This window comes from Rhinatrema bivittatum, chromosome 8 (assembly GCF_901001135.1).
Source record: "Rhinatrema bivittatum chromosome 8, aRhiBiv1.1, whole genome shotgun sequence".
Lineage (NCBI taxonomy): Eukaryota > Metazoa > Chordata > Amphibia > Gymnophiona > Rhinatrematidae > Rhinatrema > Rhinatrema bivittatum.
Window position 1 is genome coordinate 205,409,766 of NC_042622.1, and position 17,087 is coordinate 205,426,852.

The window sequence follows — 17,087 nt, forward strand, 5'->3', positions numbered from 1 at the left end:
GACTTTTGTATTTTGCACGTTTGATATACTTTGTACTTAAATCTGAGAGTTGCTTTTTTTTTTTTTTGCCAGGTTATATACGGCCCAACTTATAAAAAGAGTTTGAAGACCTCCTCAGACTTTAAATCACTGCACTATAACCCCCCCCCCCCCCCCCCTTTGGACTTCAAAAGCATTTTAACTTTAATTAAATTAATTCTTTGCCTTCACTGTTTTGGACTTATTTCTAGGCCTCCCTTCTCTGTGGATGGAATTTTATTTTTTTTTTTTTAAACTTTTGAGAAGGTAAAAAAAACCAAAACAAAAAAAAAAACAACTTTGAATGAACTTTGAAGAGGCCATAATCCTCTTCAAAGTTCATTCTTTATTGGGACAGTTATGTACAACTGTATTGCAAGAAAAAGAGAGGACTGTGACAAAAGGTGAATGTCGCAAGCTAAATGCACAAACAATACAAATCTGTTTCATAAGCCCATGCTGAGTCCACTCAAACTGCCTGTGCTATAGTCAAGCTTTCCACACACTGGGTTAAGCCTGCTTGGCGTTTTGACAAGGAATGGCTCCACTCTTTTGGCTCTGCCAGGTACCTCCTAGTGACCCAGATTGGGCACCATCCGAGACGAGTGTTGGGTTTGATGGACCATTGGTCTCACCCATCTTATGGGAAGGGTTAGCACAGCAGGTCCTCACTAGGAGGGGAGCGTCCAATCACTCCAAGAATGAAATTTAGAAAGTTACCTTTCAGCTGAATTCTTGATTTTTTTTCTGCAACTTCTACATCAGAAAGAAACTCGCTGAGTTGCGTTTTCTCCTCTGAGATCTCTCCACATTCAGAGACCATTTATCTGAGAGGGAAAGCCAGGAGGAATATTCTGCATTTTCTTCCTGGCTTCCTCTCTCAATTGAATGTGGCGAGATCTCAAAAGACGAAAACACAGCTCAAAACGAGTTTCTTCTTTCTGGATGTAGAAGGCTCAGTTGAACTCTTTTTTTTTTTTTTTTTTGAAGTGGGGCAGGTTTTTCTAGTCAGAGGTGTAAGTGGTGTCAGCAGAGTGCACCACAGTGGCACTCTTAGCAGAATGCCATTTAATATTTGACTAGGGAGGTGAAATTGCGTATCTGAGAGATTAAAGTACAGTCAGCTGCTGGGAGTGAAGTTTGCTCTGTACTGAAAAGGTGGCGATCAGGGTTGGCTTAACTCCCGTCCTTGATAGCCACCAACAGGCCAGGTTTTCAGGATATCCTCAATGAATAGACATGAGAGATTTGCATATAATGGAGGCAGTACATGCAAATCTCTCATATGCATATTCATTGTTGCTATTCCTGAAAATCTGATCGAGGACTGGAGCTGCCCAACCCTGGTGAAGATACTCCTGTCTGTAAATCGCTAGTGTGCTCGTTTGATTTTTAACTTTCACTGCACAGCGTCTTCTTCAGCTCAGCTCTTACACATAAGAAGGTATTTTTCTCACCTTCCTTGGACATTTATGCATAAGCAGCCAAGCTACAAAGCAGCAGCCTTCTGCAAGATTGTTAAAGACCATTGAGAAGATGCAATTTCTCCAACACTTACCTAACAAACTTCATCCACTACTCAACTAGCAGGACAAATAACCTCTGCTCTTCATATCAGCAGGGATAGACCACCTGAATGCAAACCCTTTTGCTCCAATGGTTTTGGGGTTTTTTTTGTTTTTTTAAATAAAAGTTGGAAAGCCTCGACTTCCGGCACCAAAAAGTATTAAAGGCGAACTCCCAGGCTCTCTTCGCAAACCATGTTTCTAGTTATTGGAACCCAAAAATCACATTTACTATCAAAGTTATTAATCAGCAACAGTCAAATTCCAGTTACCCCAAAAAGAAGAACTCACATTCCAATGATGACAGTGCCTGTGACTACATGAAATCCAACGTAGAAGAACTTGATGTCAATGCAACACAGTCTGGCCCATTAATGTCAAACTCATATGAGCACAGCAAAACCCATCCCCTGGTCAATTCCTTCCATTGTTTATGGCGTCATGGACGTCCAAACCCTCATGAGTCTACACACTATGGCACATGGGGTCTGATTACCAAAATTAACGTTGAGGAAATGTAAAGTTAAAAAAAACTAAGTTTAAGAGTATTGGCAGATACTTAGCATGAGGACATACGTCCCCACTTGATGAAGAAAAGCATAGATATACCACATTGCTGAGAGTTTGCACAAAACGTAATTGTGAGTTATTACAAGATAAATTTCCTTCTCCTCTAAGGGCACATAGACCTAGGATAGTAGAGTTGCTATGTGTTTGAAATGTCCTGAGAGCTAAGCTATGCTAGGGCACTGTTGGGAATATCCCAGTCTACAGCAAACCTGGGGAATGGTAGCTGGGAGCTTACCATAAGGTGACCAGCAATAAAGTGCCCCTGTCACACTCTGTACGTTGGATCATCTTTTGGAAGGGATTTATATGGGTAAAAATCATAACATTTTTCTACATTAAAGCCTAAATGATGGTTAAGAGATGTGTTATAATCAAATGGCTAAAGATATACACCAAGCTTCATGAGGTGGAAAGGTTAAAAAACACACACACAGGATCTTTTATATATGGAAATCCAGACCTCACATCAAAAGCCCAGGTCACAGAAGTATTTTATGGAGGTATGGAGTGAAGTCTGTGTGGGTTTTTTTAACCTTTCCACCTCATGAAACTTGGTGCATCTCTTTAGCCATTTGATTATAACATCTCTTAACCATCATTTAGGCTTTAATTTAGAAAAATGTTATGACATCCAGTGTAGGAGTACACTTTGGGAAATATGATTTTGGTTTATTCTTTGATCCAGCTGTAGGAGAACAAGGTGTATGTAGTCCAGTAATCAAATGCTGGCTTCCTTCTTGGCAAGTGCATATAAAACAACTATGGGTGGTTGCTTTGGGGAGAACATGAAGAAAAAAAAATGTTTGTACAATGTTTTATATTGGTCTGACTGAAGTTAACAAAAAAAAAAAAAAAGTTTAAGCTTGCTGGAAATGTAAAAGAATCATTGGGCAAATGAAAAGCATTCCCACCAATCAGAGGGCAGAGATGCACTCGATCCCTCACAGCTACAGAGCACGCTGGAGCCAGGACTCAGACCGGCCACTGCCCTCAAGAAAACCCGAACATTAGCACCCAGAAAACATAAAAACCAAACACACAAGGTGCGTGCTCGTTTTAGTATTTTTCTAAGCCAGGCCCTAGCTGATAGGAAGGAAGTGCAAGTACATTTAGAAGATCATAAGCAGCTTAGCCTTGGGGCTCAGATTTCTATGCCCCCCCTCCCCCCAAATTATAGATCGTGCTAAAAACATGAAACATCTTCATCTTACGGCCAGGTATGGTGTCTCATGCAACCACAGCACAAACATACAGCAATACTGAAAGAAAGGACTGGCAAATATAGGTTCCTAATGTCACAGGCATAGCTTTGGGGGGGGGGGGAGAAACTGGGCCCCCCCCACCCTCCCAATGGTGGGAAGCCAGTCAAAGGAGCACAGATACCAAGGTTTCTTCATGGGGAAGTGTATTGTAGCTCTTTAATAAAACAGAAAGGGAGAAGCGCACAGGCTGAGACTGCCAGGACATTTCATTTCTTTAGCATTTAAAGAACACACTGTCTCTAGTCAGAGCACAGAAGGTAGAAAAGCAAGGTCAGACCAGAGAGGCAGAAAAATGCTGTTCTGTACACTGGACTCAAGCTGCGAAGGGAATTAAAAAAAAAAAAAAAAAAAAGGATTTAGATCCCATTACCCAACCTGAAAATCCTCTCTGGTTAACTCTACAGAAAAAAAACAGGCTGGGCATCCTTATCTTAGCCATGAACCATTACTTCTTCTTAGAGCCTCCTCCATCGCAACACTGAACCGGCCCAATTACTGCCCTTAGAACTAGGAGTTTAAGAAAAAAAAAAACAGTAAGGACCTTGTAATCTTATAAAAAGATAGCACTTGCTACCCAACTAGTTTGTTGCTTTCTTTTATGGACTGCCAGGGTAATGTCTCTCCATTTGCAGGGCAGGGCAGCATTTCAGTTCTGCAGTGAAATCATCTATTCAACTTTTCAATTAAGATTCACAAGCTAAGCAAATAAGTGAGCTGATAACCAAAACCTCTAAAGTTATTTTATAGCCTTCCTACTCTTCTTCCCACCAGCACTGTCACTGGCAATCAGAACCAAGCTCCCAATCCGTTTCTGCCTCTTGCATCTTCCAAACTAAAAAAAAAGCAGACCTTTACCTGGTTCTCCTGTTGCCAGTCTTGCCTTGAATAAGCTTCCACTGTTACACGTTCCACTACTCCCAAAACGGACTTTCCACTGCCTTTTGACCTCAGTAGTTTCCCATGTCACATTAAACACTTTCAGCATAAAAGAGAGCACACGTGGAAGAGAGAGAGATAATCAGACTTCCTGTTCCGAGATCTCCTCGCTATAGCACGTGTCCTCTGTAGCTTTGCCCTTGCCAGCAAACAGAACATCGGATTCAAGAGATCTCAAAGTAGGAGGATTGCTATTTGCTCTAAGGGAAATGGAGGGAGAATCACTCTCTGAAGAAGGTAAGTCTTAACCAGCACTGGTCTAACAAGAACCAGAAGCCAGTCTGCTTTTCAGGATATCCACCATGAGTATGCCTGAGATAGGAGGCAGTGGAGGCAAATCCCATGTATATTCATTCTGGACATCCTGAAAAGCAGACTGGCTCGCGGCTCCCCTAGGACTGGGTTGGTGACCAATGCAACACCAAGTAAAATTCTGCAGATGTCATGTTCATCATAGAGATCAGATAGGAGGAGATCTTTTATTGAACTAACACTAATGTTATTAACTCTTGAATTATGCTCATAGCCCCAGCAATTTCACAGAGGAGGCCATATACTCAGCATCTCACTGCAGAACAAATAAGTCACCATAAAAATACATTAGTTGGCTCCCCAACACAGAAAGAGCTGCCAAAAACAGGAAGGAGATCCAATGTCAGCATGACAAAGCTCTTGGGAAAGTCAATAATATACTTAGAGGCAGAAGCAGGTACAATCAGTGGAAAGTGGAAGATAATCTAACCTGATAGAGGTCTCTAGCAAAATCCTCATCCCAGTTCTGGAGAGCCCATCCACAAAATGACATTGCCAATGTATAGGCCTGGTGCGTGGTCAGAACGGTTAAGTCTTGCCTGCTCTCGCAAGAGGCGTCCTGGTGCAGGAACTGGGGTGGAGAAAGGATTTACATCCATGCTTTCGATATCTGAAAGTAGGTGAGTAAAGTCATACCTGCAACTTTGGGTGCCTATGTTGGCAGGTGTTTTGGGGGCTTCTGGGCACAGGTCTGCAGGTTTATGCATTTTTTTTGGGGGGGGGGGGGGGGGGGGGGTTACCCTCAGAGAGAATGAAGGAGCTAAAGATGTGCTTTCGAGAGAAGAGATCCAAATAATCAAAACATCCATCAGAATTCAATAAAAGTATTAGAAGGTAGCACATTCCATAAAAAGCAGCACAGGGACAAGGGATCACCAAATGATGCAGAAGGGAGGGATGCTCAGAAGAACATGCTTTTTCACAGGGGGGGGGGGGGGGGGGGAGTGCACCCGTGGAAAAGATTTCAAGTGGAAGCGGCCGAGACAAAACAAAGGCAGAATTCAGGCATCCAGGGATCATAGCAGTGGGGAGAGGAGTTGACCACCATAGATTGAATGGTAACACAGCAAATGACAGCAGGTAAAGACCTAAAATGGTCCATCAAGTCTACCCAGCAAGGATTTTAGGGTTGCAACTCCTGTTCTGTGCAGGTTAGAGGTGAGAAAACGATGTCCTATGGGAGGTTTTCAACCAGTCTGGGACAGCAAGGAGTTTGTCACTTCCACCTGTGGACCAGAAGAGACGTCTCTGCCCTGCTCCTCTGTTCACACACATCCCCTCAGACCTTGGGGGTGGGGGAATTTTCATCAGCCTCCCTTTACTTGGACTGGAATCCTCAATGTGTCCTCGAGCCCCAGAAGGTCTGCCCACGCCTGGAAGGCATCTTTGAAAAGTACATTAGAGAGACACAGATGGGAAGAGTGACCCAAATGCTCAATCTACCAAGATCTTCTATATTTGCTAAATTGTTCTTTAGAAAAAAAAACCTGCTCCCTCGCCCCTCTAGAGCTGGCAGGAGTATCATGCTGCAGGCAGATTGGTTCTTCTAGCCATGGGACAGAGCAAGAGGTTAGCAACTCCGATCCTCTTCTGCCATAAACAGGTCAGATTTCAGGATATCCACAACATGCATGCATGCCAATTGCATGCACTGCCTCCATTGTATGCAAATATATTTCATGCACCTTCATTGTGAATATCCTGAAAACCAGACCCATTTGGGGCACTCAAGGACTGGAGTTGCCATCCACTGGAAGAGTCAATTACAATCTGTAAAGTGGGGAAAAGAAACTCAAAAAAGGTAGATGCAATATCGGGCACTCAGCTCAGTGCACCGGTTAACTCTCTTTTGGATGCACGTTCTGGACATGCTAAGCTAACGCCCGATGCAATAATGGAATCAGCGTGTTCAAAACGCATGTTCGATAGAGTGTGGAGCTAATAGCGCTCATCACATGTAAATTAATGTAGATGTACTTTAGTAATTTTATATACCATCGTTCCAAATGTAGATCACAATGGTTTATAAGATCTGCACATATATTCACGGTCAGCAATCACATACTGTGTGCTGGCATTCACCAACTAGCTCAACCCCACATTGTATACATGCTCTCGCTCATAATCATAAGTATTTTATTTATTTATTTCCAGTCTTTTATATACCGAAGAATAGCAATCTGCCTTCACTCCGGTTTACAGGTTAACAACTTAATAAATTGCACAATCTACTGAATATTCTAGTTCTTATTTGTGCATTTTCATGGTTGCCCTAATGGGGGATAGAGGTTCTGATGATACTAAATGTACATCACATCATTCATTACTTATTGCTTGTTCTATTAATATTAATTTATATCATCATTCATTGCGCAATGCCTGCTCTATTAACATTCTCTCTGGTGCTGAGGTGGATATCAGATTATTGGTATTTTATGTTACGTTGTATGCTTTTCTGAAGAGCCATGTTTTCAGTTCATGCTTGAAACTTTTTCTATCATTTGATATATTGACTCTGGAAGGGAGTTCCACAGCTTGGGGCCTGCTATGGAAAACATTTGGTCTCTTATTTGCGTCAGGTGTGTTTTCCCCAGTTGAGGATACCATAAGCAGTCCTTTATTTTGTGAATTTAGATCTCTATGGTTTGCAGTCTTGAATTGTCACTCCTAATAAACTTGGGCCAATAATGCTGATATTGAAAATTAGAGCTAAAACTTTATAGTGAACTCTGGCTTGTATAGGAAGCCAGTGCAGTGCTATCAGCGAGGAGACGGTGTGTTCAAATTTCCTTGTTTCTAGTAAGAGAGTCTTGCAGAGGCTACTAACCATTATTCCAACCAACCATCATGCGCCCAACTCGCACTGTTTTATGGGGAAAATTTAATGCCAGCCCTGGGGTATTTAAGGGCTCAACAACAAAACATGCTTTCTGTGGTTCCTCCTACAAAGTATCATCACAATACTAAGCAAGAGGAATCACAGAAAGCTGTATGAAGACCAGAAAGAGGCTTGATCAGGGGGGTGGGGGGAAAGTCAGGGTCCACAATATACACGGTCCAGGCCATGAATATTGTAGGTGTATACTGTACTGGTAGCGGGAGAAAAGACGGACGCTCATATTAAGAGGCCGTTTTTCCTAATCCGCACTTGCAGCCTCCTCTCCCGGGCGCCTGTCGCAGAGGCGGCGCTAGGGACACACAATTTCCCCTAGCGCCTCCGTTTTAACGTGGCAGCTCGTTTCCCTAAGGCATCGTGTGCCCGTCGTTAGCGTGCCCATATTGCATCGGCCCCAAAGTGAGGAAGCAGCAACCAGATTTACTTTTGGCTCACTGCTAAAGTTGCTGTTGACATCTATTTTATTTATTTTATTTATTTCGGAATTTTTTTATATACCGCAGCACATTAATAACATCACCTCGGTTATCTAGTGGCCAGAATACAGAACTGCAAGCTGTTATGCTTGCGGCTGCACTTGGAAGTAGAGACATGCACTGCATATTACATTTTTGCTATTTAAATTATATATACTTTATTTACAGACATTTGATATCCCACCTTTTACCAAGGCTGGCCTCAAGGCAAATTACAATCAATTTAAGACAAACAATTGCATTTGAAATAAACTTACAGAGGTGATCAGCTTCACAGCAAAGGAATACAAAATCTCAAGTCCTTGATCAAAAGTACAGGGAGTCAGGTCAGAGGAAGTGTGTGCATATATACATAAGTACACCTTCATAAAAAACACAAAAATTATTTTATACATCAGATTTTCCTTCTCCTCTCCACCTCTCATTAGCCTCTGCAGGCTCTTTACCCTCCACAGATGGCATATCCAGATAGTTTAGGGCAGCGTTTCCCAACCCTCTCCTTGAGGCAAACCTATCCAGTCAAACATATTTGGGATGAATATGTATGAGATAGATTTGCATACACTAAGCCTCCAGTGTATGCAAATCTCTCTCATACATATTCATTGTGGAAATCCCAAAAACCCAACTGGTTCGGTGTTCCTGCAGGAGAGGGTGGGAAAACCATGGTTTAGGGGGACCCTCACTGGTCTGAGGGCTGGGGGTTCCCTCCTTTCAGATGCACCCTTAATGCAGATAGTTGGCCTCGTGCTCTCTCCCTGGACCTGAGCAGATTTACCTCTCTGGAATGCCCCGCACTGCCAAGTGCTGTGGCCTGAAGCATAGGCCTGGCCTCCTTATGGCATTCTGTGTAATTAAACATTGAAAAAGTTAATGGTTTCAATTTTGTCTTCTGCAGTACTGTGTGTACTGTAATAGAGGATGTTCCACCTCTTCTCCTCCCTACAGTTTTTTTTTGTTGTTCAATTTAATATAAAATTGAACACATTTCTTTTAATTATAACTAAAATTTACAATATAGTTTGGCAAGTGCAAGGTGATGCATATAGGGAAAACTAAACCTTGCTCTATTTACACAATGTTAGGTTCCATATTAGGAGCTACCACCCAGGAAAAAGATCTAGGCATCATAGTGGATAATACTTTGAAATCGTCGGCTCAGTGTGCTGCAGCAGTCAAAAAAGCAAATAGAATGTTAGGAATTATAAGGAAGGGAATGGTTAATAAAAAGGAAAATGTCATAATGCCTCTGTATCGCTCCATGGTGAGACCGCACCTTGACTACTGTGTACAGTTCTGGTCACCACATCTCAAAAAAGATATAGTTGCGATGGAGAAGGTACAGAGAAGGGCAACCAAAATGATAAAGGGGATGGAACAGCTCCCCTATGAGGAAAGGCTGAAGAGGTTAGGGCTGTTCAGCTTGGAGAAGAGACGGCTGAGGGGGGGATATGATAGAGGTCTTTAAGATCATGAGAGGTCTTGAACGAGTAGATGTGACTCGGTTATTTTCACTTTCAAATAATAGAAGGACTAGGGGGCATTCCATGAAGTTAGCAAGTAGCACATTTAAGACTAATCAGAGAAAATTCTCTCACTCAACGCACAATTAAGCTCTGGAATTTGTTGCCAGAGGATGTGGTTAGTGCAGTTAGTGTAGCTGGGTTTAAAAAAAGAAGGTTTGGATAAGTTCTTGGAGAAGTCCATTAACTGCTATTAATCAAGTTTACTTAGGGGTGGATTTAAAAGGGTTACGCTCATAAGTTACGTGAGTAACCCTTAAAAAAAAACCCCTGCGCGCGCAGAGCCTATTTTGCATAGGCTTGGCAGTGAGATGTTCCGGGGGGGGGGGGCATGGCAGAGGCCTCCGGACCAGCCCCTGGGTCGGGTGATGGCACGCCAGCAGACCACTGGCGCGCACGAGTTTTGTGATAAAGGTGGGGGGGGGGGGGAGTAGGTAGGGGAAGGTGGAAGGAAAGTTCCCTCCGAGGCCGCTCCGATTTCGGAGCGGCCTCGGAGGAACGGGCAGTGCGCGTAGGGCTCAGTGCGCGCAAGGTCACAAATATGCACCCCCTTGTGCGTGCCGACCCCGGATTTTAAAAGATACGCGCATATCTATTGAAATCCGGCGTACTTCTGTTGCGCCTGGTGCATGAACAGAAGTACGTGCTTGCGCTTTTTTTTTTTTTATTAAATGTACCCCTTAGGGAATAGCCACTGCTATTAATTGCATCAGTAGCATGGGATCTTCTTGGTGTTTGGGTATTTGCCAGGTTCTTGGGGCCTCTGTTGGAAGCAGGATGCTGGGCTTGATGGACCCTTGGTCTGACCCAGCATGGCAATTTCTTATGTTCTTAAACTCTGTTGCTGCTCAGCACAGTTTCAGCATTCATAAAATACTCACAAAAAACAGAATATTGCCAAGAAAAAAAAAAACCACACAAGCTGGTCAAATAGAAATTTGCAGATTCTGATTGTGAAATAGGTTTTACATACATGCTAAATTTGGATATAGTTTAAATAATGCTTATGAAAAATGTGAAAGTTTGGGGGGGGGGGGGGGTTTTAAACACAAACCTTTTTTTGTATGTAGTTCTGCAAACCTTTATGCAAAATAATGCAGTTTGTCACATAAGTAACTGTGTATCCTCCACCAATGAAGTAAAAGTAGACATTGCCTTGTTCATTACGTGAAATATAGGGTTGCCCAATGACCCAACACGTTAACAGAACACATAGGGCAAAAAACAGGAAGTTACGGTACTCAGTATTGCTACATTAACATTTATCAAGAACTGCTGCCCTGATTTGGACAGGTCCTGTGACGCACAATGACGACACTGATCTGTTAGATTTACAGTAACAGATAGTGTAATCCCATCTTTTATCTACACCAATGGCACCCTTGAACTGATGCTACTGGAAACTTTTCCATAGATCATGGGCAGTGGTTCAAGATCGAGCAGACCCTGTACGTCTTTCCCTCCCTGCAAATCAAGGAGAACAGAGGGCACCCAGCCACAGGGAAGCAGAGCTACCTCTATGTTGCGTAAAGCTGCGAAGAAGGAACATGGACAGTTAAAATGTGATGCTGCTAGCAAATACTTTTGCAGCCAAGGCAAAGTGAGAAAGCCATGGGATTGTCATTGTAATAAATGCTACAAGCCAGAGCCAGCAGCACTAGAAAATTAAGAGTCCTACATAAAAAAAAAACACAAAACCCCAAAACACAACATCCACCCAGGTGTCATACAGAGAATGGACTGATGGACTGGGGTTGCTGCAGAGGCAGCATTCACAGCCCCTCGGAGTAAGAGGACAGGGAGTCCCAAACATCATACAACGCAGACACCTTAGGTCAGATTTAGGGCCCACAATTTGCTCTGGAATAGGCCTGGCACATGTCCCCCGGCCAAGGGCTGTCATTGTAATGACTGGGACAGTTGTTCATGGAACAGAGATCCCTGTCCCCAGCTCTGACAGAGCTGAAAACGCAAAGGAGCAGGAAGTAATGGCTGGGCCCAAGAAAAAAAAAAAATGGATTATTCTGTAAAATGAGATGTTCCGGTCTTTAGAGTTAATACTATAGTTTAGTAATTCAAGAATAGCTAGGCCTCGTTAGTCCAAGATAAAAGCAGCCCCCTGATCATCATGAAACCAGCCAACTTCCCCGAAGAATTATGCCCAGCATCAGGTCCGTTCATAAAATGTGGAGATCTGATAAACTGACCCAACTCCAGGACAGAGTATTTTCCCAAGCAGAGAGGAGGAAAGCCCCTATAATCTGGAGAGGCAGCCAGCTAGTCAAGCTATGCATCACATGATCTCCGCCAGTTATTTCTGCAATCGTCAGTAAAGTAAAAAAACTCAGATCTGCACAAAGAGACCATACATGGAATTCAGTCCTTCTGTGCGCAAGGATTAGAGTAAACTAGCAAAGCCAAAAAAAAGTGTCATCTTGGTAGCAAACACCACCCAACCAAGCAGCAGCAGAGAGACGGCCATATTTCCTGAGAGAGTGACATTCTCTCTTCCCGCTAGGGGACCAAGCTGCTTGGGCAAGAAAAGCTCCTTCTTTGGGACAATCGGGCATAAGCGCGTTTACGTGGTCGTCTGGCTGGGCTGTAGGCGGCGCTTGTGTATCTGAGGATATAGCAACAAGTTGGAATAGGTTCCAGGAAGGAGCCTGGGGAAAATCAGTGCTCCTATCCCAGGACAGGGGATAAGGCGGCTTATCTGAGAGGCTGTTGTCACCAAGCAGCTACCTCAATAAAGTCAGAATGGGAGGAAGGAGGCAGGTGCTCTGACAGGAGACCAAGAAGAACCAGTAGGAGACCTAAATTCTTGCTTAATTTCTCAAGAAGCTTGGAAAAAGAACTAAAATGTTCTTGTATCTTTTATCTAGTGAACACTGGAGAAGTCTTCTCTCAGTTTTTGTTTGTTTTTTTTTACATATGTACTTTTTTTTTCTGCCCTTGCTATCTTGGGTTTCAGTAAAGTCTATTTGTTTGAAACAATTCACTGAATGAGAGCTTTATCTGAACGACTGTGCTCAAGCCCCCCCCTGGGCCTAGGAACAAGTGCTCCCATGCCGTCCCCCACTGGAGAACCCTGTCCCAGGACCCTACAGCACCTGAAGAGTGGCCTCTTGCCTTCTACAGGGAGTGTCTTCTAGAAGGGGGGCTACTTTGTTTTTTTTTTTTCCTTCAGAAGAAAACCACGTACAATGTCTGGAAAAAGAAACTACATGATGTTCAGACTGCTAGCAGTGCTTTTGCTCTATCCAAATAAAATTCTACACAAAGTTCAAGCTGCAGAATTTCCAGCTGATGCTATGCATGATGACCGCAGCAAAACAAAAAGCCACTGCACATCACAGAGGTACAACCACAAAAAAAAAAGAGGAAGGCAGGCCCTGTTTTGCAATACCCCAAATCAGAAATGAAATCTGTGCCCTGGCTGGTGTGACTCGACACTTTTCGGTCACATGGCATTTCTGCGACACTTCAAGACAGGAAGATTACTGGCATTATGGCAGGGGTTTGAAACCCAGTCAGGGTTTCAGGATCTCCATAGATCTATCTATTTCTAAATGTTAGTGTTTCTAACGATGTGATTGGAGGGGATAGGGACAGAATATGACTGGTCAAATAAAGACAGGTGCTGGGAACCTGGAACTGAGGTCCACCCTGTACTATAAAGGTCATATTAGCTGGTCCTTGCTTAAAGATGCCCCAGAACCCCCCCCTGAGGAATTTGACCAAATTTAGACCAGAGATGCACAACTCCTGTGCTTGAGGAACTGGAAACAGGTCTGGCTCTCTGCAGTATTCGTCACACACATGCATCAATGGGGCTGAAAACAGATTAACTTGCACAGCCTGGCTACCATGAAAGCCAGACCTGTTAGCAGCCCTCGAGGAATGGAGTGCTGCATCCCCTATTCTAGGCCGGTGGTTCTCAACCCAGTCCGCAGGACACACCTAGCCAGTCAAGTTTTCAGGAGATCCACATACATTGGAAGCAGCACATGCACTGAACAACATGCGGTAGAATGGTTTGGCCACTGTACCAAACTCTTGCCATTGAGAGCATACAGACATCAGACACCGGACACTCTCATTCAGTGGGAGTAATTGAGCTTTGATAAAACAAAGAGTTAAGTTACCTACTGGATTATTTTTTGTTTGCAACCAGGACTGTAAGAGTTCTGAGATATAGCAATCATAGTTGTTAAAAAGATGATAACACAAAACCAATCTAAATGTCTTTTGTGGGAAGACTAATCAATGCAGAAGAATCCAAGAATGATCAGGGAGACAGAAGGTCTAAGTACATAACCCAAGCACACACTGAGCTATACCACAATCTGCAAAGAAGATAAATATGAAAAGAAACAGTGTACGAAAGTAGAACAAGTAGTAAAAAAGAAACTGGTATTTACAAATGAATGTAAAATAAACCAGATAGTAAAAAATGTAAAAAAAAACACACACACATACACACACACAAGGCAGGGACAATAAGTGTGCAGGGGATAACACTAACAGAAAACTGTTTTGTGCCAACATAATGTTAGGATGCTTCCTTGTACGGTAGACATAGGGTTCAGATGTCTAAAGTTTTGCTGCGTGTTGTGTACATTGCTTTTCCTCAAAATTTTACACATTCTGCAAATGACCAAAAATCAGAAAGGCCTGCACATCGTGAAAGAGGCCCATGCACGCTCACACAGCATTAGCGCCAGCAGGCAGGTCATGACCGATGCTCGCCCTGCGGCAAGGCCTGGTTCGGCGAGTGCAGGATGTTGGCACCAGGAGAAGAAGTGCAGACGTTTTCTAGCTGCGAGGCCCATCTGAAGTGACTGTGATGGGCCCAGAAGAAGCACTGCCGAGTCCATGGAGCTCCGCCGGCTGTGGATAATTAACATGAGTTTGGGCAAAGAAGGTGGGCGGGGGGGGGGGAAGGGAGAAAGAAAAGGGATGGGGATGCGATGACAAGTTCGGATGTGGCTGGGCGAGCGATGCCACTTCAGTTCCCTAGCATTGCGTAGACTGACAAACACTAACCAGAGCGTTACACGTGCAACAGCAAAAGAACTGAGTCTTTCCATAAAGAAAAAGCAAGCCACAAAACCAGGTTCCCATGAGACAGGGAAGTCTTGAAAATGCCCCCAATCCATTTGTACTGAAAAGGCATTTCCAAATTCCCGTCCTATAGCTGAGCTTGGCTTCCCACTCCAACCCACCCAACACGGCCCCGATTCTTAACTTATGACTGAGCCAACAGTCCTGGTCTGAGAAGGCACTGCCCACTCCTTCCTACATCCTGGCACTCCAACCTCATTCTGGTGGCACAAGAACCGCACAAACCAGAAGGGAGCAAAAAGCACCCAGAGCTTTGGCTGAAACTAAAAACCACTAGAGCAAGGTCACCCAGGAACCCTTCTCATGCCAGGAGCCTTGGCTAAAGCAGGTTAGCAAAATCCGTGCTTTGTATTTAAAAGGAGGAACAATGCGCAAATCATTTAAAAAAAAAAAAATAAAGAAAAGCAATGCTTTTCAGTTAGAGATGTAATTACATCCTTTTGGAAGGATAAGAAGCCTTTGGCCTTCCTTACCTCTCCACTCCCAGATCAGGTTATTGAGCACCGTCTGTAACTTCATGGCTGGCCTTCTCTTGGGCACCCCAGATGAGCGAATGTGCTTTGTCGCCCTCTCACTGTATTTAAATCCTGGGCTGGCAGCTTGCAATTACCTCAAACCAAGATAGCCTTGGATTGCATAATCTCCTGGAGCTTTCACAATCGCCTAATGCCAAAATCCTTGGGTGAACTTTCAAGCACTTGCTCCAATACGTTTCTGGCGCAACAGCACAAAAAAAAAGAAAAAGAAAGGAGGTAGGTGTGGGAGAGACCTTCCTTAATGTAGAAAAGGTTCTTCCAGATGAGAAGTGATTGCCTTCTCAGGACAGGAATCTCTTTCTCAAGGCCTCGGTCTCTCCTTAGGAAGTAATCATGTACAATCTCCGATTGGGGGGGTAGTTACCCCTCTTGACAGTTACTGTAACAAGTGCACCTGTTCTCTTTGCAGTACTATCTAGTGCTACTTCCACTGCTGTTTTCTGGCCACTCATTAGGTACCACGATAAGATACAAGCGCAGTAAGACAGCCAAGCAAAAGTATGCAAAGGCAACTTCAGCAGGCCTCGGAACCCAGTCGAGTCACAAACCGACCCCCCAGGTCTAGAACGGGACAGGTTCTCTCCTACACAAGCTTCACATCACAAACATCGGCTATTAAATGAAATCACATAACTCCTCTCCCACCAAGTAAAAGCCAGGTCCAAAAAGAGAAAAAAAATATATATATAAATCTAAATTCCAAAAAGGTTAACTTATGTCTTAGGGCATTTAAAAAGGCAAGGTCCAAAAGCAGGAGGTTAATTCTCTCCCTGTGGTACGAGCAGGCCAGGTAGTGCAGCAGAGTCTGGCATCCAAGGCCTCACAATGTTCTTGGCATCAGCCTCAAACGCGGCGCTTAGGTTGGACTGCAGACCTCAGCAGTAGCAAGAGAGTCAGGTCAAAGCGATTAGCTCACAATTGGTTAGGATGAAATGCAACAGGCGTTTACAGCATTTCCCAAGACAGTTAAAAAAAAAAAAAAAAAGAAACCCCCCACACACAGCTTTTTTTTTTTTTTTTTTTTTTTTAAAGCTTAAAAAAGTTTCCCATGAATTCAGATTTGCTTCTGTATATTGGGTTTCCTTCCTCCGTTGCTCTGTGGATCTTAATACTGCCTCCCTTTCAGACTGCACAGACATTTAGGAGATCAGTGGGGTAGGAACGACAAAAACCCAAGTCCAAAAACTGTGGGGAAAATAGTCCCTTACAGACTGTGAGCTGTGTCCATCATTCCTGGTCAGACCGGCCGCAGGAAGGTCATCCACAGGGCTACCTGCCAGCACCAGGAACCTCGTCCTTAGGAAGAGGGTTGAGAAACTTGGGTTTGAGAAACTTGGTTGAGGCTGGTGATTTAAAGCAAAAAAAACACTTTCAATATCAAGAATAGGACAGGTTATATAAAAAGAGGAAAAGGGAAAAAAAAAAGCCAGAGCCACCACACAAGCACCAAATTCTGGGCATCGCCCAATGCTTTGAACAGGTCTCTGCTAAGCTGGATGCAGACAAATACAAATCCCAATTTGATACAAACCACCCCCCATCAGATCTGCATTTGTCGTTAAAACAAAAACCAAACCCCAGACTGCAAAGCAGGTGGATTTTACAGTCACAGTATGCAGGAGGTGCACTGAAATGCAAAAAGGGGAAGGTGAACAGATTTAGTGCTGCTTGTCCAACTTAAGGGAGGTGTCCGCCTGCTCACCCGTAAGGTACTCAGGAGGGCGACTGCTGTTTCTTCCCCAGTAGGTTGGGGCTATAAAAAAAAAAAAAAAATTACCTAAATACAGAAACTGCCCACCCACCCCTTCCCTGGGAACTGCAAAGGGGCAGGGGCAATCCCAAATGCGGCCCAGTGAGCAAAGGGACGCT

General features: G+C 43.7%; 1 protein-coding gene across 3 annotated transcripts in view; it reads right to left on the reverse strand.

Annotated features, from left to right (window-relative positions):
• Nucleotides 1–17,087, reverse strand: part of LOC115097153 (NADPH--cytochrome P450 reductase) — a 174,300-nt gene that overhangs the window by 78,274 nt on the left and 78,939 nt on the right. The window contains exon 1 of one of the 3 annotated variants that reach the window (XM_029612703.1): nucleotides 15,156–15,290. The exons of the other annotated variants lie outside the window; for them this stretch is intronic. Coding sequence (XP_029468563.1) covers nucleotides 15,156–15,201 — 46 coding nt within the window. The 5' untranslated portion in view covers nucleotides 15,202–15,290. Of the gene's footprint in view, nucleotides 1–15,155; nucleotides 15,291–17,087 lie in introns of those variants that run through there. 3 annotated transcript variants of the gene reach the window in all.